Source organism: Triturus cristatus, chromosome 4_1, assembly GCF_964204655.1.
Source record: "Triturus cristatus chromosome 4_1, aTriCri1.1, whole genome shotgun sequence".
NCBI classification, from domain to species: Eukaryota; Metazoa; Chordata; class Amphibia; order Caudata; family Salamandridae; genus Triturus; species Triturus cristatus.
Window position 1 is genome coordinate 234,545,467 of NC_140585.1, and position 23,285 is coordinate 234,568,751.

At 46.6% G+C, this 23,285-nt stretch overlaps 1 protein-coding gene across 4 annotated transcripts in view; it reads right to left on the reverse strand.

Moving 5' to 3' along the window:
• The window catches only part of PRDM4 (PR/SET domain 4), a 177,789-nt gene that overhangs the window by 90,788 nt on the left and 63,716 nt on the right, over positions 1 to 23,285 (reverse strand). For all 4 annotated transcript variants that reach the window (XM_085651955.1, XM_085651953.1, XM_085651954.1 and 1 more), the window contains one exon: positions 12,676 to 12,794. In XM_085651955.1, the coding sequence (XP_085508081.1) occupies positions 12,676 to 12,794 (119 nt within the window). The remainder of the gene's footprint in view (positions 1 to 12,675; positions 12,795 to 23,285) is intronic.

The following is a 23,285-nucleotide window of genomic DNA, read 5'->3' on the forward strand; positions in this document are numbered from 1 at the left end:
TAATGTTGGCATCTTGCCGATCTCAGACATAACTCATTTGAAAGCTGCCTCGCATTCATGTGACCACATAAAATGCACCTTCTTCTTTAACAAAACCCGGATAGGCTCAACAACACTAGCGAAACCTTTAACAAACTTGGAGTAGAACTCCGCCATCCCTAAGAAGGACCTAACTTGCTCTTTGTCCTCAGGTGCAGGGGCTTTAACAATACTCTCCACAAGCACAAGCTTGGGCTGTATGCCATCTCCAGAAATAATGTGACCAAGGTAAGTAACGGACTTCAGTCCAATTCGGCATTTTTCTTGCTTGACTGCGAGCCCCCTTTCTTTAAACTTAGTCAAAACAGATCTCAGTACAACTTCGTGCTCACACTCATCTTTACCATAGGCTAAAATATCGTCCTGAAAAAACAAGATCTCCCAGAATCATCTTCATTATTCTTTGAAAGCAAGCTACCGCTGAGGCTTACCCGAAGGGCATCCTCAAAAATTGGTACGCCCCCAAAGGAGTCACAAAAGATGTTAAATACCTAGAATCCCTATGAAGCATGATCTGATGATAAGCGGACGAAAGGTCCAGGACACTAAAAATGTTGGCCCCTTTTAGTAAACTAATAGACTGAGATATTTGGAAGAGGCTGGCGGTCCACCCAGATCCACTCGTTCAGACCGCGCAAGTCCACACACATTCTCACAGCAGAGCCACCATCCTTGGGTGCTAAAACACCAGAGCTAACCACTCGGAGGTTTCTATCTCTTCAATTAATCCCAACTTTAACAATCTTTCAAGCTCAAGTCTCAAAGGCTCAACCATCAAATTTGGCACTCTGCTCACTTTGTGTATGCAAGGTTTTGCTGCATTTTTCTAAATAATCTGATGCTCAAAACCCTTGAGACAATCAAGAGTATCAGTGAATACTTCAGGAAAATCCTTAAAATATTCATTTCCATTACTCACACTATCAATCAACATGACTTGGTCCTGTGGATTCTTGGCACTGGGATTCAAAATTATGCCTAAGTCACGTTGATGTCTCCAACCTAGAAGGTTGTCTCCTCGCTTAGCAACATATACCTTTCCCATGGTCTCTCTTCCTCTGAACACAATTTTTGTCACCACATACCCAATTATATATATACTAGACCCACCATAACTAAGTGGAGAGATGTCTGGAGGTAGAAGCGCTACATTCTCAAGCCCAACTATCACATCCCATCCTCGTCGCCAGTAATAAAAGCCGAAGACAAAGAAGTCCAGGTGAGGCTTTATTCAATGCAACCATCGACAGGTTAAAAGATCTAAACAGCAGCGCATCCAACGTCAGAATAACTCATGGCAATCCATGAGGTAATCACATTCCAACCATCTATAACTAGCTCAAGCAGGTTAATTACAACAACTACTCTGTACGGATGTTTTTGAATGAACCGCTCTTGTATTTCACCAACTCTTCTAAACTAGGTGATTGCCACTAGATAAGCAACCTTCCATGAAAGGTATTGAAATGGTCAGGAGTGTAAGGACTCAAAATGGGGGCCCATGAGTCTAGTTAGTACCACATTGAGATTCCATACGAAGCAGGAGGAGTTCTTGGAGGTATTACCCTATTCAAACCTTCCACGAACGCTTTGACAACTGGGATTATAAACAGTTAACGGTGTTGCCTGTTTTCTAGGTACTGCAAAGAGAAGACAGGTGTGTAAGCTAGACCTGACCTTTGTAGATGCAATAGGTAATATATAAATATGATACATTTTGTACTGTAGGGTTGATATGGTCAATGTGTTGTGCAGTACAGTAACAAAGAAAACGTTTCCACTTAGCTGCATAGCAGGTTCTAGTGGAAGGATGCCTGGCCTTCTTAAGGATGTCCATACATTCTGAGGGCAGATTTAGGTACCCAAACATTAGGACATCAGGAGCCAATTAGCTAGATTGAGCTGTTTGGTCTGTGACTGTCCCATGATTTTGCATAAGAAGGTCCTGACAACTACTCATGTAGCGTAGCATACCATGGTTGTTGAGCCCATGTGGGAACTTCTAGAATTAGGCTGTGACAGGTTGGTCTGCGCTTCCTCAACACATACGGAAATAGTGGGAGAGGTGTAAAAGCTTAGGCAAATATCCCTGACCAATTCAATCATAGTGCATTGCCTAGTGACTGAGGGTGATGAAATCTGAAAGCAAAGTGTTGGCATTTTGCATTTTCTGCTGCGCAAAAGATCTATTATTGGCCTTCTCAAATTTCGAAGTACAGCTGAAAGACCTGTTCCCAATCATGTACATGTTGCTGCGTCCTGCAAAGTCGTTCTGTACTCCCGGGAGATATTCTGCCAAGAGTTGAATGTGATGTTGTATGGCCCCTTTCCACATGCTCTGTGCTACTTGAGATAGATGAAGAGAGTGAGTGCCTCCCTGTTTCTGTATGTAAAACCCTGCGGTCCTATTGCCTGTTTTTATGAGGACTACTTTATGGTGAATGTACAAGAGGAAGACCTTGCGTGCCATAAGAATTGCTAGGAGCTCTAAAAAGTTGATGTGGCGAGTGCTATGTTGATCTGTCCATACTCCTTGGACCATCATCTCCAACATGTGTGTCCCCCTACGTTTGAGTGATGACTCTGCGGTAACTGTCACCTGCGGGAGTGAGTCCATAAAAGCTCATCCCTGCAGTAGTTTGCTGCTATTCCACCACTGCAGGAAACAATGAACTGCTGGCTGAATCAACAGTAGATCCTCCAGATTGCCCTCATCCTGTGACCATTGAGACAGCAAGCATTCCTGTAAGGGGTACACGTGTAAACTTGCTTGTGGTACAATGGCTTAGCAAGAGGCCATCATGCCTAGCAGATGCATCACAATCCTGACTGGCAGGCGACGATGTGGATGAAAAAGAGCCAGTTTGTTCTGGAGATGGAGAACCCATTGAGGTAGGCTTTGGCTGTGACAGAGTTTAGAATTGAACACGAAGAGGACTGGACCTGGTGTGGTTCCAGATGAGGCTTTGTGGAATTTATAGTGAATCCCTATCTGTGGAGCAGGGAGATGGTGGCTTGTGCATCTTGTACACATTTGGCTCGGTCTGCAATCTTAATCAGCTAGGGAAAGACATGAATACCCTGCCTCCTTAGGTGAGCCACTACTACTGCAAGATATTTAGTGAATACCTGTGGAGATGTAGTGATTAGAAAGGGCAATATTTTAAATTGATAATGGTGACAATTTACCATGAACCCGAGGTATTTGTGGTGAGCAGGATGGATGAGAATAAGGAAGTATGCATGTTTGAGGTCAAGGGCTGTCATGAACTTGTCTTCAGGTAAAAGTGCTATTACACTTGGAAGGGTCACCATATGAATATGTCACTAAGGAATATGCTACTTACCAGTATGCATCTGTTCTTGGCATGTAGAGCTGCAGAGTCACACACTGAGGATAAGATCGCCATCTGGTGTTGGGCTCGGATGATTGCAGGTTGTTGTTGTCTTCGGAAGAAGCCTTTGGTCACGAGGTTGGTGACTCCTCCCCTGGACAACAGTGCGCATGGGCATCCACTCCATCGTCAGATTGTTTTTCGCCATGATGGGAAAAGATGGAGTGTATAGAAATGAAAGAAAGGATGTCCATGTGTAATGTCTAAGTAAGACGGATGCTGGAACAGATACAGGTCCCGGGGAGGCGGGCGGGCGTGTGTGACTCTGCAGCTCTACATGCCAAGAACAGATGCATACTGGTAAGTAGCATATTCCGTTCGAGGCATATGAGCTGCAGATCACACACGGAGGATAGATTATACAGCAGTGCTTCCCCTTAGCGGTGGTCGCCTGTATCCGTTGCAGCAGCTTGAAATAAAGTTTTTAGGACAGCCTGGCCCACGGAGGCCTGTTGTTTGGCCTGCACATCAACACAATAGTGTTTAGTGAAGGTATGCGTGGTAGACCACGTGGCTGCCTTGCAAATGTCTTCTAAGGGAATGTTACCTAAGAAGGCCATAGAAGCCCCTATTTTACGGGTGGAGTGCGCCCTTGGGGGAACTGTAAGTGTACGTTTAGCCTTGAGGTAGCATATTTGGATGCATTTAACTATCCACCGGGCTATACCTGATTTGGAGATTGGGTTGCCTTTATGTGGTGGTGCGAAAGCAACAAAGAGTTGTTTTGTCTTTCGAAAGGGTTTTGTCCTGTCGATGTAATAAAGCAAGGCTCTTTTGACATCTAAGGTATGTAGGGCCCTTTCAGCTACGGAGTCTGGGTTTGGGAAAAAGACCGGTAGCTCTACTGATTGGTTAAGGTGGAAAGGGGAAATCACTTTTGGAAGAAATTTAGGGTTTGTCCTAAGAACCACTTTGTTACGGTGTAGTTGTAAGAAAGGTTCCTCTAGTGTAAGGGCTTGTATTTCACTTACTCTGCGTAGGGAAGTGATTGCGATAAGGAAAGCTACCTTCCATGTTAGGAATTGTAATTCACATTTGTGCATAGGTTCAAATGGGGGACCCATGAGTCTTGTTAGAACCACATTGAGATTCCACACTGGTGCAGGTGGCAATCTTGGGGGAAGGATTCTTTTGAGACCTTCCATAAACGCTTTGATGGCTGGTACCTTAAAAAGGGACAGGTGTTGCCTATTTTGCAAGTAGGCTGCCAAGGCTGCTAGGTGTAAACGTATAGAGGAATACGCTAGATTGCATCTTTGCAAGTGTAGTAGATAGCAAATGATGTTTTGGATGGAAGCGTCCAATGGATGTATGTCATTATTAGCGCAGTAGATGGCAAATCGTTTCCATTTAGCGGCATAACACGCTCTAGTAGTAGGGCGTCTGGCTTCCTTTATGATATTCATACAGTCTGGAGGGAGATTGAGGTAACCGAACTCTAAGACCTCAGGAGCCAGATCGCTAGGTTCAGTGTTTGAGGATCTGGGTGTCTGATTTCTCCATGGTTCTGGGTTAATAGATCCGGGGAGAGGCGTAGTCTTTGATGTGGAACTAAGGATAGTTCTAGAAGCGTGGTGAACCACGGTTGACGTGCCCAAGTGGGAGCCACTAGTATTAGTGTTAGTGACTGTTGTTTCAGTTTGCGTACCACAAATGGAACTAGTGGGAGAGGCGGAAAGGCGTACGCAAATCTGCCTGACCAGTTCATCCATAGGGCATTGCCCTTGGACTGTGGGTGTGGAAATCTGGCGGCGAAGGTTGGGCATTTTGTGTTTTCGGGAGTGGCGAACAGGTCTATGTCTGGTTGTCCCCACTTTTGGAAGAAGGGGAGTAGAACCTTGGGGTGTAGTTCCCATTCGTGGATCTGCTGTGTGTGGCGACTTAGGAGGTCGGCCACTTGATTGTGGATCCCTGGGAGATGTTCTGCTAACAGATAGATGTTTTGGGGAATTGCCCATCTCCAGATTTGCTGTGCCAGTTGGGACAGTTGGGGAGAGTGTGTCCCTCCCTGTTTCTGTATATAATACATTGTCGTCATGTTGTCTGTGTGTATGAGGACAGTTTTGTTCTTTAGGTGAACTTGAAAGGATTTTAGTGCTAGGAACACTGCTAAGAGTTCCAGGTGGTTGATGTGGAGCAGTTTTTGTTGACTGGTCCATCTGCCCTGAGTGGTATGGTGAAGGAGGTGGGCTCCCCACCCCGTGAGAGATGCGTCGGTAGTTAGCACAACTTGTGGAAGAGGCTCTAAGAACGGTCGCCCTTTGGACAGGTTGATGGTGTTCCACCATTTCAGTGAGCGAAGTGAGCGACTGTCCACCAACACCAGATCGGTAAGTTGTCCGTGAGCTTGGTTCCACTGTTGTGCTAAACATTCCTGTAAGGGACGCATTTGAAGTCGTGCGTGTGGGACTATGGAGATGCATGACGCCATCATGCCTAGGAGCTGCATGAACACTCTTGCTGGAAGAGATGGATGAGTTTGAAACTGAGAGATGAGATTTTGTATACTGGCTATCCTGGCAGTGCTGGGATAAGCAATGGCCTTGGATGTATCTATGGTTGCTCCTAGATACTGATGTAAGTGGGAAGGTTGTAGGTGGGATTTGGGGTAGTTGATAGTGAATCCCAAATCGTGGAGAGTTTGAATCGTGCGATGAGTGTGGAGAACGCATTTTTGGTATGTATTGGCTTTTATGAGCCAATCGTCCAGATAGGGGAAGACATAGATCTGTTGTCTTCTGAGGTGCGCTGCCACGACTGCTAAGCACTTGGTGAACACTCTGGGTGCTGTTGTTACTCCGAATGGGAGAACTGTAAATTGATAGTGTTGCCCATCTACCACAAATCGTAGATATTTTCTGTGAGCGGGATGCATAGGGATGTGAAAGTATGCGTCCTTGAGGTCTAATGTGGCAAGGAAGTCTCCCTGTTGTAGGAGTGGGAGGACTTGTTGGAGAGTGGTCATATGAAAATGATCCGAATGTATATACTGGTTTAGTAGTCTGAGGTCCAGTATGGGCCTTAGTGTTTTGTCCTTTTTGGGAATGAGGAAGTATAGAGAATATACCCCTTTTCCCTGATGTTGAAGGGGGACTGGTTCTATCGCATGTTTTTGTAACAGGGATTGAACTTCTTGTTTGAGGAGAGAGAGATGATGTGAGGACATTGGGCGTTGTTTGGGTGGTATGTTTGGGGGGGATTGTATGAGTTCGAGGCAGTAGCCAGACTGGATAATTTGTCTTACCCATCTGTCTGTGGTGATGGAAGTCCAGACAGGTAGGAATTGTTGGAGTCGCCCCCCGACCGGAGTGGAATGGTCTGGGGGGAGTGGTGGCAAGTCACTGTTTGGTGGCTGGGGAGGTGCGGGTGTTGTTGTTATTGCCCCGCCCTCGGCCTTTGTTATTGTTTCCCCTATAACCTCCCCGGAAATAACCTCTGTTAGGGGATGTTTGTCCAGAATTTTTAAAGGTGGACGTGGTCTCAGTTGATGTGTTTTTGGAGCCTCCTCTATAAAAGGAGCGACGAAAGGAACCCCGGTTTTGAGGAGACTGCAGTGCTCCCATAGACTTGGCAGTTTCATTATCCTTCTTCATTTTTTCTAATGCAGTATCCACTGCAGGGCCAAATAACTGCTCTTGGTTGAAAGGTTGAGCCAGAATTGCGGTTTGAACCTCCGGTTTAAAACCGGAAATACGGAGCCAGGCATGTCGTCTGAGTAAGACGCTAGTATTGACCGCCCTAGAAGCAGTGTCTGCCGCATCTAAGGCGCATTTAATGGAGGCATTAGATATTAATTTGCCTTCTTGAATGAGGTCAGTGGCCTGGGACTTAAAGGGTTCAGGCAGATGTTGCATAAGGTCCTCAAGTTGGTCATAATGTGCCCTGTCATACCGAGCTAACAGGGCCTGGGTATTGGCAATACGCCAGTGGTTCGCCGCCTGTGCGGCGACTCGTTTGCCTGAGGCCTCTAAAAGCTTAGACTCCTTGTCTGGGGGGGGCGTTTCTCCAGTTGTCTGTGAGTTAACGCGCTTCCTGGCATTTGATACGACCAAGGAGTCTAAAGGGAGCTGGGCTTTAATGTATGCAGGGTCCTGCGGGGCTGGTCGGTACTTTTTTTCGATGCGGGGGTTGAGAACCCTCGCTCGAACAGGGTCTTTAAAGACGTCAGTGGCATGCTTTATAACCCCTTTAATCATGGGAAGTATATGAACAGTTTTTTGTGACTGCTCAAAGGTATCGAGGAGAAAATCCTCCTCAAGGGGGTCCGTGTGCATAGTGACACCATGGAACGTTGCTGCCCTATTTATTAGTTGGCCAAACCCTAGGTGGTCATCAGGAGGGGAGGGCTTTGAGGGGTAGGTAGTGGGGTCAGGCATGTCAGGCATTGGATAAGACCAGTCATCTACCGGTGCTGTGTCTGGAAAAGTAAACGGGTCGGTTGGATCAACAGGATCATTAAATAAATCAGGGTCCGCCCCTCCCCCTAAGTCATCATTATCATCCTGTGGAGGAGGTGAATGATAGGGAGGTGGTAAAGGTAAAGGAGAAACAGGAGGAGGAGGGGGGGACGGGTTAGAAGGTAAAACAGGAGAAGAAGGACGAAGTGGTGAAGTGGCACAGTCCTTTTTCCGTATGGGAGCTGGGGGAGGTGTAGTGTCCAGCTTCCGTTTTTTATATGGGATGGCAGTCACATGTCCAGTGTTAGGATTGATGTAGATCCGCTTTTGAGTAGGATCTGGTCGAAAAAGTTCATCTGGCTCCGAAGGTGGTGGCGGCGACGCCCGCTTCGGGTCTTTATGAGCTGTTTTTGGTGTGGACGTAGTTTTCGGTGCCGATGATGTTTTCGGTGCCGAAGGATGTTTCAGTTCCGATGGATTTTTCGGAGCCGATGGAGTTTTCGGTGCCGATGTATGTTTCGGTGCCGATGTATGTTTCGGTGCCGAGGGACTTTTAGGCATCGATGTCGAAGAACGTTTCGGCGCCGGTGGAGACTTCGGTGCCGAGGAACGTTTCAGTGCCGAAGGAGATTTCGGTCTCGAAGCCTGTTTCGGTGCCGACAGTGGTTTTTTCGGTGCCGAGGGTGTTAAAGGCACAATCACATGAGGTTTGCTCGAGCCCGAGCCACCAACAGGCTTAGATGTCTTCGGAGCCGGGCCCGAGGGCGGGGCTTCTGAAGAGGATTTCCGGTCGCGACTGGGCCCAGCTGGCGGAGTCTTGACCACTGTCTTTTTGGATGGGGCAGGGGCAGGGGGGGTGGTACTCACACGCTGCCCTGGAGTGATGAGGTCATCGGAATCGTCGGCCTCGGACACGATCTCGAGATCTTCGGTGTCGTCTTCGGGAACATCTTGAGCAAAGATGTCCTCCGGTTCTGGAGCTGGTTTGGCCATAATATGGCGTCGAGCTCTTCGGTCCCGGAGGGTCTTTTTCGAACGGAAAGCGGCACAAGCTGGACAGGTGGACTCGTTGTGTTCCGGCGACAGGCAGAGGTTACAAACCTCGTGGTGGTCACTGTGGGGGAACTTCGCTCCACACTGGGGGCATTTTTTGAAGGGTGTCCTGTCCATCAGCCGCTTCCGGAACCGGTCCGAGTTGATTTCGAAGTCGATGGAATGAAGATTAAGGAGTTAAATTGATTGCTAGAAGTTTTCTGCTGGAGCGGAAAAAAGTTCATCCGAACCCAATGGCGGAAAAAAACAATCTGACGATGGAGTGGATGCCCATGCGCACTGTTGTCCAGGGGAGGAGTCACCAACCTCGTGACCAAAGGCTTCTTCCGAAGACAACAACAACCTGCAATCATCCGAGCCCAACACCAGATGGCGATCTTATCCTCAGTGTGTGATCTGCAGCTCATATGCCTCGAACATAATGTATTGGTTGAGAATCCAAAGGTCTAGTATAGGCCTGAATGTCCCATCCTTTTTTGGTTTTATAGGGAATATACTCGCCTTGATACTGTTTTGGGGCAGGCTCAATGGCCCCTTTTGCAAGGAACGCATTTATCTCTTCCTTGAGAAGATACAGATGTTGTGGCATAGGCTGTGTCTGCGTGGAGGAATGTTTGGTGGGGTTGATACAAGTTTAAGACACTAACCGTGCTGTACTATTGAAAGAAACCACTGGTCAGAAGTGATGTCTGCTCAATGTGTCTGGAACCTCAGAAGACTTCCCCCCCACCAGGTGTTGCGTGGTCAGGTGGGACGCAAGGGAAGTCGTTCTTTGGTGTGGAGGCACCCTTGGCTGGCGTACCTCTACCTTTCCTTCTGGTTGCCTCTATACAAGTCCCTGCCAAATCCTTTACCTCCCTGCTGGTGGTAAGCCTGCTGCTGCAATTGGTAGGTTTGTCCCTGGTCTGAGGTGGATGGCTAACCTCCACCCCTTCCTGGATGCCTACAAAAGGACCGGTGTGGGGTGGGTGTCTGTACTTCAACCATCACCTTTGCTGTTTCGGTGTCCTTATTAATCTTTTCTAACATTTCATTGAGATCTTCTCTATCAAAAGGGACATTTAGCAGGTGTTGCTGCACTTCCGGTTTAGATAGGTAGCCATGCATGCCTAAGTAGAAGAATTGCAGAGTTGATACCTCTTGCTGAAGTATCGGCTGCATCAAGCGCACATCTAATGGTGGCATTAGATTACATTTCCCTTCGGTGAACAGATCCTCCCTCTTCTTTTTATACTCATTTGGAAGATGTTGGAAGAGATCTTCCATCTTGTCCCACTGTGCTTGGTGGTATACAGAGAGCAGCCCCAGAGTTCGCAATTCGGCAAAATTTGCATTGTCTATAACTACCCTCTTGTCCAAAGCTTCAATCCTCTTACTTTCCTGCGTCTCCTGTTGCTTGCGCTGCTGCCCGTTTCTGTGCGGTAGCCACCACTAAGGGCTCTGGGGGAGGAGTGTCCCCCTAATGTCTAGAGGGTGATGCTTTAAACTTCCTCTGTGCCCTGGGAATAAGTACTCTACTTTTGACAGGGTCCTTACAAATCTCTGTTGTAGGTTTTAGCATGGACTGAACTATCCTTTCTGTTCTGGATAAAGTCCCTACGAAAAAGTCCTCCTCTTCAGGGGTGACATGCATCTCTACCTTGTGGTATGCTGCAGCTCTTTGTATGACACTGTGATCATTTGTGGTGTTGGCTGCCAGGGATTGTTTAATAGAGATTCATTCTAAATCAGAGTCATCCTATGGGTCGACAATATAGTCTTCCAAAGGATTATCAGGGCTCTGTGGGTTATCTGAAGGCTCTTGCAAAGCATCTCCTGGGGTAAAGGGATCTACACTCCCAATGGTTGAATGTGTAGGATATTGTGATGGCAGTGAATGTGGTCAGTTTTGTGATAACGGGGTGGTAGTGTGCTGGTGCCTTTGTTGACCATGATCCTTTTTTGTGGTGGAATCAAAGGTTCTTTTAACTCTAGCTGCCTCTTTTTAAGGACAATGGGTTTCCCAGTCTTAGGGGTCAATTGCTGCTGCCAATTGTCAAGGACTTGATACAGCTTTTTGGGGATTGGGTCCTCTTTTTCCTCTGCAGCTTGGTGTTTCGGAGCTGGCTTTGGTTTTGCGGCCGAACTGTATTTGTGAGGGCTTTTAAACGTCCCTTTGACGACTGTTCCTTCGATGCCAATGGTTTCAATGACATCAACTATGACGCCGGAGACTTAGATGCTGAAAGCGATATCATCACAAACCTAGCTAAAAGGCAGTAAAGGCAGGTAAAGACGTTTTCCCAAGGGAGTCACATAGAATTCTAACACTTTCAAGACCAATAAAGGATTCCATGATGCAGATGAAGCAAACCTTGAATAAAAATGGGAGCGTCAGTCTAAAAAAAAGAGTGTAAAGATCTAAGGATTCCACAGCCTTTGTCATTAGTCCCTGAAGATGTAAATTATTCACCCTTAGCATCTGTGTTAGGGATGTCAATATCCTTAGTTGCCTTTCTTTCTTCAGCCGTGTGGAACTGGATAGCTTAAACAGAATGGTCTTTAAATCAGATTCTGGTAGGAAGCGCTCTTCAGGTGAGAGCCAGTACTGGTTCAAGCCTCAGCAACGGAATCTTAATCCAAAAAACCAAGCTATCAAGAAACTAGTTTGACACTGAGAGGCTATTACAATAGCCACGATGTTTCCCGTCTGTTTTCTAAAATGCAAGAAAAACATGGTGCGATTTCTTCTTTTCAAGACGACATTGGCAAGTTCAGGTATCTTTACTGGTAGCTGGTGCTGCAGGAGTTAAAGACCAGGAAGAACACATTTTCAAAGAGCTGTGATACACATTATAAACTAAGGTACTAGGTACCTGAACATTGGTCAAGTAGACTAGAGGTCCCATGAAGTGTTAAAGTGAGAAGTTCGACTGAAACATTTGGGACATTGACGCAAGTTAAATCAATAACTGTCTTATATTCAAAGAAAACTGAAGGATTGCAGTTCTAAGCTTCCTCTCTGAAATGCCAAAAGGCAGCTCAGGGAACATAGGCAAAAACAAATGGCAGCAATATACTTCTTCTCAGAATGAAAATGTGTACCGTTTTGTAAGCAGAAGTTACCAAGAGCTGGGTCCATTGGTACCAAGGCAAACCAAAACCACTTTTTTTCATCATTCAGCACGCTAAGTAGCAGTGTGTGGTACTGGTATAGATCTTGGCACCAAAGCAAACACAAGGAGATGGACGGAGCGCTGAAACTTTTCAGACACTCACCCCCAGTCACAGTTCTGGGTTAAATCCATTATCGGTCTTTAGTTTTAGTCGCCACCCCAGTTCAGATCCAGCCATATGCAAATCAGTCTTGACGCTGTGCCTCATGGGAACAGTCCAGACCGAACTGCCAAGCCAGGTCTTCCCCCAAGATTCATCCACTTCTTACACTTCCAATTAAATATACTTGAAAGTTTTGCCAAACTCACCCACAGCAACACTATATTTTTTTATCACACCATCCATCATCTACAAAAGTGCGTTTGTGTTTCATATCCCCCAAAGCCCAACTCTTCCCTCGGCCAGGACATGTGCACTCATTTGTCATGTGGTCCCTTGATACAAGTGACTAAGGTTAACTGTTCTAAATACTTCAATGAGAAGCTTTTTAAACGATGCGCATCACTAGGAACGCAACATCCAACTCGCACTGCCTCTGTGCAGGAAATCCACTTCTGAACATAAGCAAACAGCTTCACTCACTCTTAACAAAAGGCACATTTTTTTTTTGAAGTACCTTAATAAAATGAGATTACCTTCCAAATGTGGCTCGCTGCCTTATCCGTCCAGCCCTGGATATCCAATGACTGACTCTCCCGTCCAACAAGGGGCCCGAAGCAAGTCCTAGCTGGAATTATCTCTTCTGCCCAGACACCTTCAAGGAAAATTACATGAACAATGCATGATGTGGCACTCGATAAGAGATTAGAATGTCACTCAGGTTCAAGTGGCAAAGAACAAGGTGGGCAGTACCAAGGGAAATGGATGAGGAGGAGCACGGAAATTTGTGGGAGAAATCAGCTTTGGAAAAGGGTTAAGTATGCAGAAGGACATGTCAGATTACTACAGGTAAGAGTATGATGAAAGCATGTGGGATGGGCAGCTGACATACAGAGGTTTTGAAAAGTCTGTTAATATCTGACAAAAGTTGATAATCAAATTATGGGAACCCATTCCAGCATGCAGGATAAACTGTGTAAGAATGGGTACAGGTGAAAAGCCTCTCTGAAGTTCCAAATAGAAAACAGCAAGGCAGTTGATCAGTATGTGAAGGAAAGTGGTCCTGTGTATACTGTTCCCAAATAGGGACAGTGCGCACAGAGTCAACAGTCCCCAGAGGTTTGTCCGAGGCTAAATTTAGATATAACCTTACTCTCTAAAGTGGTAGCTTGGTCGAGCAGTAAGGCAGTATCAGAGGACAGTGTAAAGCATTTGTTGCACACACTCAGTCAGCAAATGGTCTCACACACTCAAGAACTGAACTCTAGGCCAATGATTTTGTATAAAAATATATGGTTGTTTTATTTTAGAACCAACAATAGATTTCAAAATATACTTTCTCTGAATGAGAGGCTTTAGACAAATACTTTCAATATGCAATAGGCTTTTAAATGCAATAGACACAGTTGTTGCAATAGATAACACAATTTCAAACACAATAATACATTGAGCTCAATGAGAATTTCTAGTTAAATGCAATTAGTTACTTTGAGGATTACTCTTCTAACCACAGGACTGGATCCTGGATTCAGTCCTGGGACATTTCCTGTAAACAGTTGGGTAAAACCGCTTTGGTTACAGTAGTGATTTTTAAGCAATATTTTGGTATTTTAAAAGTTGACACAAACATTTTCTCCTAGAATCACCAATGTTATCCAATGGGAGGAATTTCACTTAGCACGTAAGTGGGGTTATGGTTATTTTTTCTAACTCAGTGTTGGATCCTGGATCCATCACTGGGGCATTACCTGTAAACAGTTGAAAGAATGTGTTTTGGTTATACAGGCGATTTTTAACGAATATTTGAAAGTTTGCAAAATCGACAATTAGAAACTTGTTAGGCAAAAACCATACAATGTTATCCTACGGAAGGAAATTCAAATTATAGGTAAAGTATGTTCTTGTTACTTTTGTAATCCAGGGCTGGGCTCCTAGGTTCAGCACTGGGACATCTATCTAAAACAGGTAAGTAATTATGTTTTCACCGTTGGTGCGATTTTTAAAGAATATTTGTAGTTTGCAAAAATCGACACAGAAGAAATTTCACAGAAAAACAGTCAATGGTTTCCTATGGGAGAAAAATGAGTTAGCTGTAAGTATGGTTGTAATTACTTTTCAGGGTCAGTGCTGGGCACCAAGATCCAGCACTGGGATCTCTCCCGATAGCAGGTGAATATTTTCGTTTTCGTCACTCGGTTGATTTTAGGTCAATATTTTACAGTTTAGAAACTCCACACTTAGAAGAATTTCCAAGTGAAACCAGTCAATGTTACCCTATGGAAGAAAAGAGAGTTATCGGCTTTTGGCTAAGTACTCGACTGGCAGAGTTAAGGTTCTGGGCATAGACTCAGTGGTCTCCCAGGGTCAGGTAAGTACAGTTGTTACACCCTCAGTGGCACAGGGGCAGCAGAGTGAGTTAGGCCCAATGTTATCCTATGGGAGGCAGGGTGCCCTTGGTTGGTGGCTGCTGGCTAGCAGGCCACGCGGCTGTTGTGGAGGAGTGTGGCTCAATGGTTAGAGCGGCAGACCCTGATGCAGAGTTCTGGCCAGGGACCAGGGTTCGATTCCCGCCTCGGCAGGGCTCGGGCTCAATTTCCTCGGACCTGTCTATTCTCGCCTCGGTGCCTATTCTAATCACGGGCCCCACGCTGCAACTCTGGGCAATAGCTTGCTTAGCCTCCACACCGGCCCCAACAGCGCTAAGGATGCCTGGCTTCACCCTGGGGGTGCCCAGGAGTGGACACTTCACAGGGAAAGCCAGGAGGGTTTCCACAGCGGTATGAGTATCAGCGCCAGGAAACCGATAGGCGACACCGCCAAGGTGGCCGTCTGGTGACAGTGCGCTCTATGAGTACCATGACATTTACATTTAGGAGCTGGGCTCCTGGTCACTTGCTCAGGGCAAATGGGGAAGCAAAGTAGAGTAGAGATTGCACTGCCAGGGGCACTCTGGCGGGTACAGGGTGCTTTTGAGCCGTCGGGCGCTCAATGGATTGCAATGGAGAAGCTCAAAAACGAACAAAGGCTGCAAGCTCAGGGACGAAGATTCGTCATGTGTGACCACCACTTCGAGAGATAAGTTGGGTAGTTGGAGGATAGGTAGGCACCCAGGAGTTGGGCACAGGGGGCCGCCAGGTGCAGGGGTGCCTTTTGATGTCGGGAAATCTTACCCTCTGCTGGTAGCGGTTGTAGAGGTCCCTGGTTCTGAGGCTGCAGGCGTGGTCAGGAGCGTCGAGGTGGGTCCATGGATGCTGGATTCGGGGTCACAGTCGCCGAGGGGACGTCCTCAGGGTCTTTTTCCGCTCCAGCACAGGTCAGGCTTGGCGGGTGCAGAGTGTGCAGGGTTCGCGGTTCCTGGCTGATGCCAGGGGTCAGTTACTTGCTTTGAGCAGTACCACTGCTCGTGGTAGTCCCAGTTGCGTAGAGTCACAAGGTAGCCAGGTCCTCCGGGGGTTGTGAGGTTGTTGGCCACGGGAGATGCCGGGGTTTAGAAGGAGCAGGTTCAAGGGTCGACAGGCCGGTAGGGCTGGGGCCAAAGCAGTTAGTGTCTTCCTCTTGTTAGCAGCTGCACGGCAGGTCTTCTTGTTTCTTGATCTTCTTTGCTGTTTCGGAATCTGGATCTAAGGAAGGAAGGTTCAGGGTGCCCCTAAATACTAAATTTAGGGGCGTTACAGGTAGGTAAAGGACAGGGACCACTGGGTCCATGCCCTGGGGTGGGTACACCCCCTATCCTGCCACTCTCCTGTGGGAGGGGGGCAGTAGCCTAGTCCTGATTGGGCAGGGCTTCCCATCTTCAAGATGGCGAGAGCCCGGAGATGTGCTTTACCTCGCCTCCCCCACCTGAGGGGTGGGGTTGGCAGAGGCTGGCACACCCCCTGTCTTTCCTTGAGGTTTCCGGTCAGTCTTCCCGCCAGAGTGGAGGTTAGAACCGGTAGGGGCCAGTTGCCGAGTACAGCAAGTGGCCTGGAGAATCTCACAAAGGCGGCATGCCTTTGAAGCTTCCCTTGACCATCCTGGGGGAGGAGACCTAGCACCTCGCCCAGGATGTGCATTGTTGCAGGCCCAGGAGAGCGGATGGCTCTCCACCCAGGGGTCCAGCAACATGTCTGCTGTGTGGCAGCCTAGGCAGCCCCTCAGACAAGATGTGGATTGTAGGTTAGGTTCAGGGGGCATCTCTAAGATGCCCTCTGTCGTGCATTGCACATTAAATCCTACACTGGCATCAGTGCAGGTTTAATGTGCTGAGAAGTTTGATATCAAACTTCTCAGTTTTCAGTGGAGCCATCATGGTGCTGTGGAGTTCGTGTTGACGATCTCCCAGCACCATATACTCTTTAATGGCAGCACTGCACTTACAGTGCCCAGGAATGGACCTGGGTACTGTAGGGGCACAGGGCTCATGCACCTGTACCCACACCACTGGCATAGGGCACCCAGCTAGAGGGGTGGCTGATGTAGGCCAGGGCAGTGTGTGTTGTGGGCATGGCACACAGGGATGTGTGCCATGTCGACTCTCTGTTTTGTTCTGTACCCAGACACTCCGCCAGCAAGGGCAGTGTGTGTGTGCCAGGGTACAGGGCCTCTAAGGGTGGCACAATAAGTGCTGCAGCCCTCAGGGGGCTTCCCTGGTCACAAGGCCCTGGGTACCTAGTGTACCATTTACCAGGGGCTGACATGTGGCCAGAGTTTGCCAATTTGGTTTTAGGTTTCAGCACAGTTTTAGGAAAGGAACATAGGCCCTGGGGACCTGATTGGCAGGAGCCCAGGGCACACTCAGTCAAAGTACATTCGCAATTCAGCAAAAAGTGGGAGCGTACCATGCAAGAAAGATGGCTCTCTCACAGTATTTGCAGAAAACCTTTACTACGCATTGTTCAATCAGCCTGGCAACTTGGCGAAGGAGGAAAAAAAAGTTACTTACCTTTAACTTTTGATATCCTTGGTTTGTATCTTCCATAGATTTCATTGCTTGAATATTTCCAATCATGAATCTGCGAAACCTCTGTACAACAGTATTAAATAGCACTCTTTTGCTGCAGAAACATTAACAATTCCACAGACTACATACAGTAAGTCCACATCATTATGTGACCTGAACTTTGGCCACTGAAGTGGCGAGACAGAGGCCCCCTTCTTCCCGGAGGCTTAAACTGCAAGATTTTCAAAGTTTGTATGGTGTTCAGGACATAAATAAGCCTCAGCTTTAGGGGAGGGGTAGGTTGCATGTGAATCAAAGAAAGATAGCAACACTGGAACACTATAATGACAAGTAGGCAACTTTTCTTTACCAGCACTGCATTTTGGATAGATTTGCATGCTTGATAACAATCTAGCATAAAGGTTCAAAGATTTAGTGAGTAGAGGGTAGAAGGCTTATTTTCTTTTTAAAAAGGTTTCTCAGCATTGCTTGTCCCGCAGACATCCCCACCATCGAGCGTATATCAAAGCAGTGTGGCTTGGAAAGTGTCGCTACTCTGCAAATGTCGGATATATATTCCTGCAAATACCGCTGTCGGCCTGCCACCACCCTGGTTGGATGAGTTAACATTGTCTGGTAATTGCATTTCCACTGCATATGCAAGAGGAGGGAGGAAAAATAAAATCTATCCAGAAATCCCTTATTCTGACAAGGATTTATCTTTGTTAGATTGCTCAAAGCTACAGCAAGATGATCAGGTTTACGTAAAGCTTTCTTTCTATCCAAGTTGAACTTAAGACATTGTTTGACATCTAAAGAGCACAGTAGTCTCTCTACTACCATCAGTGGTTGTGGAAAAAACGAGGTGTAGCATACTGGTTTATTCAAATGAAAGGATAATGGTACTATAGCTATGAATTTGGGGTAAATTCAGAGGACTACTTTATCCATAAGGAAATGTAAGTGCAGTTCTTGTATTGAAAACCACTCTATTTCACTCACTCTTCTGTCTGAGGTTATTGTTAACAGAAATGCAGTTTTACAAGATAAAGGCTGAATTGTTTTGTGAATAAGTTTGAATGATCTTCCATTATAGTTGCCAAAACATTATTTAATCCCCAAACCGGTTCTGGTCTTTTCACCAGAGGAAAAGTACAAAACTTGCAACTCATGAACTCTTTAATGACCCTGGTTGAGACGAAATAAGTTGTTTATGGCTAACTAGATAGAGCAGATAAATGCAGTCAGATGGACTGATACTGAAGTTATGTGAAATTAATGTGGTTAAAGGCTTTGATGTATAAAATCCAGTCCATTTGCAAGCATACGTTTTACGTGTGGATGAGGCACTTGCTCTGGCAGTAGGTGTTGTCACCTCCTCCAAGCAGGATGACTGGTAATCAGCATTTCAGGGCGGATGGCTTCAAAGGCCTCCACCGACTCCGATATGCGACCCTTGCTTCCCCTAGACAGGGGAAACACCACTTCATGCCCACGGCCAATCTGGCACCAGGACAGGTGGGAACATTTGCTAGTCAGGATGTGTGCTCATCCTCAGGCTAGTACCACCCCTAGGTGGGCTACCTGATGTGCACACGACTAGGAAAATTCCACCATCTTGGTTTTTGGTGGTATTCGGTCCTCTGGGTAAGGATCATGCCTACTTCCCACAGAAAGTGGTCATTTAGAGGGTGTAGTCACCCTAAAGGAAGATAGCCCATTGGCTACCTAACACTCCCTGTAACACCCCTAAATACAGGTTGTAGGTGGCATCACTGATGCCAGGACCTCAGATTCGAATGACACAAAGAAGGAGTGGAAAAAAAGATTGCGAACCAAGAACAGAGGAGCAACAACTAACTTGGCGCCAACCGCGCCAGCCTGCCGTCCCCAACCCTCATGGAGAATTAGACCCATCGTGTGCAGACTCCAAGAAATTCGGAGGGCTGACAGTGCTTCGTAAATCGCCAGAAAACTCCCTTGGAGTAGAGGAGTTACTCGCCTGCAGTCGCAGGCACAAAAAAATGTAAGGCCTGGTTCACCATCCTGCCACTGACTACCGACCCTACACCCGGACAGGAAGAGGTCGATGTACTCTCTCAAGTCAGATCCGTCCCCACTCCAAGTGTGGGGGCGCCAGGACAGACCATAGCAGCACAGGGGTATCGTACCCCTTGCAGCAACCAAGGCTTGTTGTGTCCAGCTCAGACACCAACACCAAGGAAGACCGACCTGTACGTCGAGGGACTTCAGGGACACCAAGACCCACAGTGAGTGGCCCAGCTGTTGGCTCCTTTTTGGCAGAACCTAGACAGAGAGCGTGCCTCCGACCGCCGCCACCTGACACCTCAAAGTATCTCTCTGCACGCACGCCCTACAGCCCAAGTCCTAGGGAATTGACGGTGCCATCAGGGTCATAAGACCCTCAAAGGCTGAGCCTACCCTTGGGTTTGCCTAGACTGGACCCTCAGTCGCCACCTGCAGCCTCTTTATGCAGGCCTAATCAAAGCGCGAGTGTTTCCTGCGATCGCGAACCCGACACCTAAATGCACCAATGCACCCAAGCCTCACAGCCTGACGAGGAATGGACCTATGATGTCCCTACGTGCCTGCGCATTTCACTGACTGAGTCCACCCTGTGGATTCACCCAGACTGGCCCCCCAGTCCCTACTTGCAGCCTCTTTACAACCGGACCGTTACCCATTGAAGTGAACAGGGCACCCGATGCTGAAACACCTCTGCACCTGGATGCCCCAGTGCAGCCCGAGGTGTTCTGTTGGTGTGGCTTAGGACCCTGCCCCACACTTACCTAGGTCCAGGAGAAGAATTCTATAATCCACTGATGAGTGCCCGAATACAGTAGATATTTTTCCCTATAGGATAACATTACTACTCCAGAAATTACACTGTGAATTTTTGAACCCTGTAGAAAAAAACTCATATCTTGAAAAGTACTTACCTGATTACAATAAACTTGGTATCTAAATTCATATAAAAATCTATGTTATTTTTATAAATTGGTGTTGGAGTTCTTCATTGAGTGCATGTCTCATTTACTGCCTTTGTGTGCTTAGCACTACCACCTGATATGCCTAACTGCTCGCCCACACTGCCACAAAAGAGAGCATTTGGTTTATCATTTGGCCCGTTGTCGGCCTACTGGGGTTTATCTGGACTCTTTACACAGTGTACCTCGTTTTGGTCCACTATATAAAGAGCCAGCTTCCTACAGATTACCATACAAAATTCTAGTTTCTAAGTCTAGAATTGGTCTCAATTGTCCCTTAATTTTCATAAGGAGGAAACATTTTGAGTAATATACCAGATTGCACTATTGTTTGGCACAATTCCCATAGCTTCCTTGTGAAGAAGTTACAGAATCTGCCTCTTGATTTCTGTCGGATATTTGGGTTTTTCCCCCTTTGGTGGATTTTTAGGAGGGTTGACCAGAACAAGTATCTGATGACGTCCTAGCATTCATGCTGGAGAAGTGAGTGCGCCCTCCCACCAGCAGGATAGATTGAGGGGCCACCAAAGTCCTTTGAGCCTGTTGACGTGTTCTTCCTTGCTCCATTTGTTGCCTTTGTGAGTGGTTATTTTGGTATGGTGTATAATCTTGTGCATTTGACCTATAATTACGAAAATTTCCCCGGTATAGGTAGTAATTCTGAAAATGAGGCCTATAATCAAATTAATCTTGCCTCTTTTGTAATGAACCCAGGTATCTTACAATCGTTTGCTTGAAGAGCTTATACAACCTCCCTGACAAAGATGTTGTTGCCATCAAATGGCATATTCAGAATACTTACGTGGACCCCCGGTCAAAAAGATCTACTCTTTAACCAACCATACCTCTGCACTGTGGTCTGCGGTTTTAAATTGTAACTCCGATTTTGACTACTTTTAATTTGTCTTTGTGTGTTAACTTAGCACTGAAATTGTTTTTAGGTTGAGCCTAGGCAGGGCGTGTGCTGTCTTTTTGAGACATGCTCTATTCACTCTGTGGGGTTACAGCTCACCAATAGGCTTCCTATTTGCTACCTCCATTGTCAATCTGCTATTCTTTCTTCCTATTTGTTTATGGTATGCATTTGTCATGCCTCCTTTAGTGTTTATCCCTACCCGAGCGGAGCGACCAAGAACAGAATCACTCCACTAGTTACCATTAAAGCATGTGTTTGTCGAACTACTTTTTAGGTCTCGCTGAGTAAGCGTTCATGCGCTGCTCGGAGAGACTTTAGTAGGTGAGTTTTCAAAGTGCTGCTGGCTGGCCTAGCGCCTACGTTCACGCGAGCGTGCACGCGTGCAGCCAGCAGCTTTGCAATGTGTACAGCCGCGATCACTTGCGCGCGCGCAGCCTACTTTCACTTTTCGCTCACGCACACCACTCGCGTTTTTTTGATTAAATTTCTACAACGCATACTAAAAACCTCCAGTCCAACCTCACCTCTACGTACAAAGCATGCCATTGCAGTGTCATGGCTGGGACCCTTAGATGAGAGCACTGCTTGAAACAAACGTGCTGGCACACAATGCTGTATAGGTGCAACACGGCTAATTCTTTAAGCCAGTGAAGTTCTACTTTTCTTCTTGCCTGCAATGAAACATCTCCAATGAGCGCAGCAGCCATACAGCTTGCAGCTCCAACGAAGTACCTCCCAGGACATTGTCATCAGCGCTTGAATGCGGCGTGACACACAGGTCAAAGTTGAAGACAGTGCATTGTTCTCAGTCACTTTCTTTGGAAAGTAGACTCTCACTTTTCCATTACTGACACCCACCTCAAGATGGTGGCATGCAGTGGTACTACGTGCCGGGTGGCTACAGGCACCAGCGTATAAAAAAGTCACTGCTCCAAACTATGCTGCAGGAAGATGACATAACGGTGTCATCACAAGCGTCAGCAGTGGCTCTGCAACCCTTCCACTCTCAGCAAAGGTAAGGGAGTATGCATACCCTCGAGGCCACCTATAGTAAATATATTTGTGGGCTCAGGCGGTGACATACACAGCCACTTACAGTTCAAATAACTTTCCCTCCTCAATACCATTACTCATAGACTCAGAGCATGGAACACATAAAAAACTGCAGATACAGGTCCTCATATTGCCACAGCACTGCCGATAAAGTTCATCTGTCTTACCAACACTGCCAGTCCACATGTAATGACTCAGCAGACCATATACTCCCACACTGCTGGCAGAGACCCACACGTAGGTGCTGATATAACAAGCATTTGCAATGCAATAGGTCTCGCATTTACGCGAGTTAGAGCTATTGATATTGAAAATGACCATGCTTTTTATTTTTGTTTTAGTTTTTAAAACATAACTAAAAGGTATTGTCATTTACAATGCCAATAGCTTAAACACGTGTAAATGCGAGACCTATTGCACTGCAAATGCTTGCTTTTAAGGACAAAACGCACTCAAAAATGGGATCGTTTTTTAACAATCAGCATTCTAGTAACATTTGTTTATTGAATGTCTGTGTACAAAGTGCCAGGTTTCTGCCGGAAACCGAAGGGTTCATGGCATGTAACACAAGCCGCTGACTGCATTTTAAGTCTTGCTCAAGTGAGGGTCGTGGGTGCAGTTCATGAGCCAGGAGTGCTGCTGCTCGGAAGCGCAAAAGTGCCTTGTCACGCCTTCTCCCTTTCTCTGATGGTGTTGCCGCAGCATTGCAACTTCTGTTCAACGGGCTCACTAAATATGTGTATGAAACACACGTGTAAAACAATATATACATATGCCATCTGCGCTACACCAAACCTCTTTGGCGGGAGAGCTATTGTCCGCTGCAAGTGTAAGGCATTTGATGTGAGTTCTCCATGGGAATGGCCAGATGACCGTCCTGCGCCTCCCTGCAAGGACCCCTTCCCTTCAGTGCTTGTGCAAACTGGAAGCACTTTACGTTTAGGAGTAAATGTCTCGGGCAATGCTCTCATAAAATTAACATTAAATGTGATTTTCATTCGTGGGACAATAATCAAAGTTCAGTACCTTTGCCTTTACTAGTACTTTCATTATGTTGGCTGACATCCGTGTGTAGACACATTTGCTTCTTTCTATGGAAGACTGTTAGAAGCTCCTTAACAAAAGAGTTTTATTGCCTCATTAATCAAACTGGTGTTTTAATCAGTGTTATCTAAAAGGAATGGAAACATTCCCCTGCTCTGTTCAGACAAGGAAGGCACAGAAACACTTTTATAACAGCAAGTGATTTCA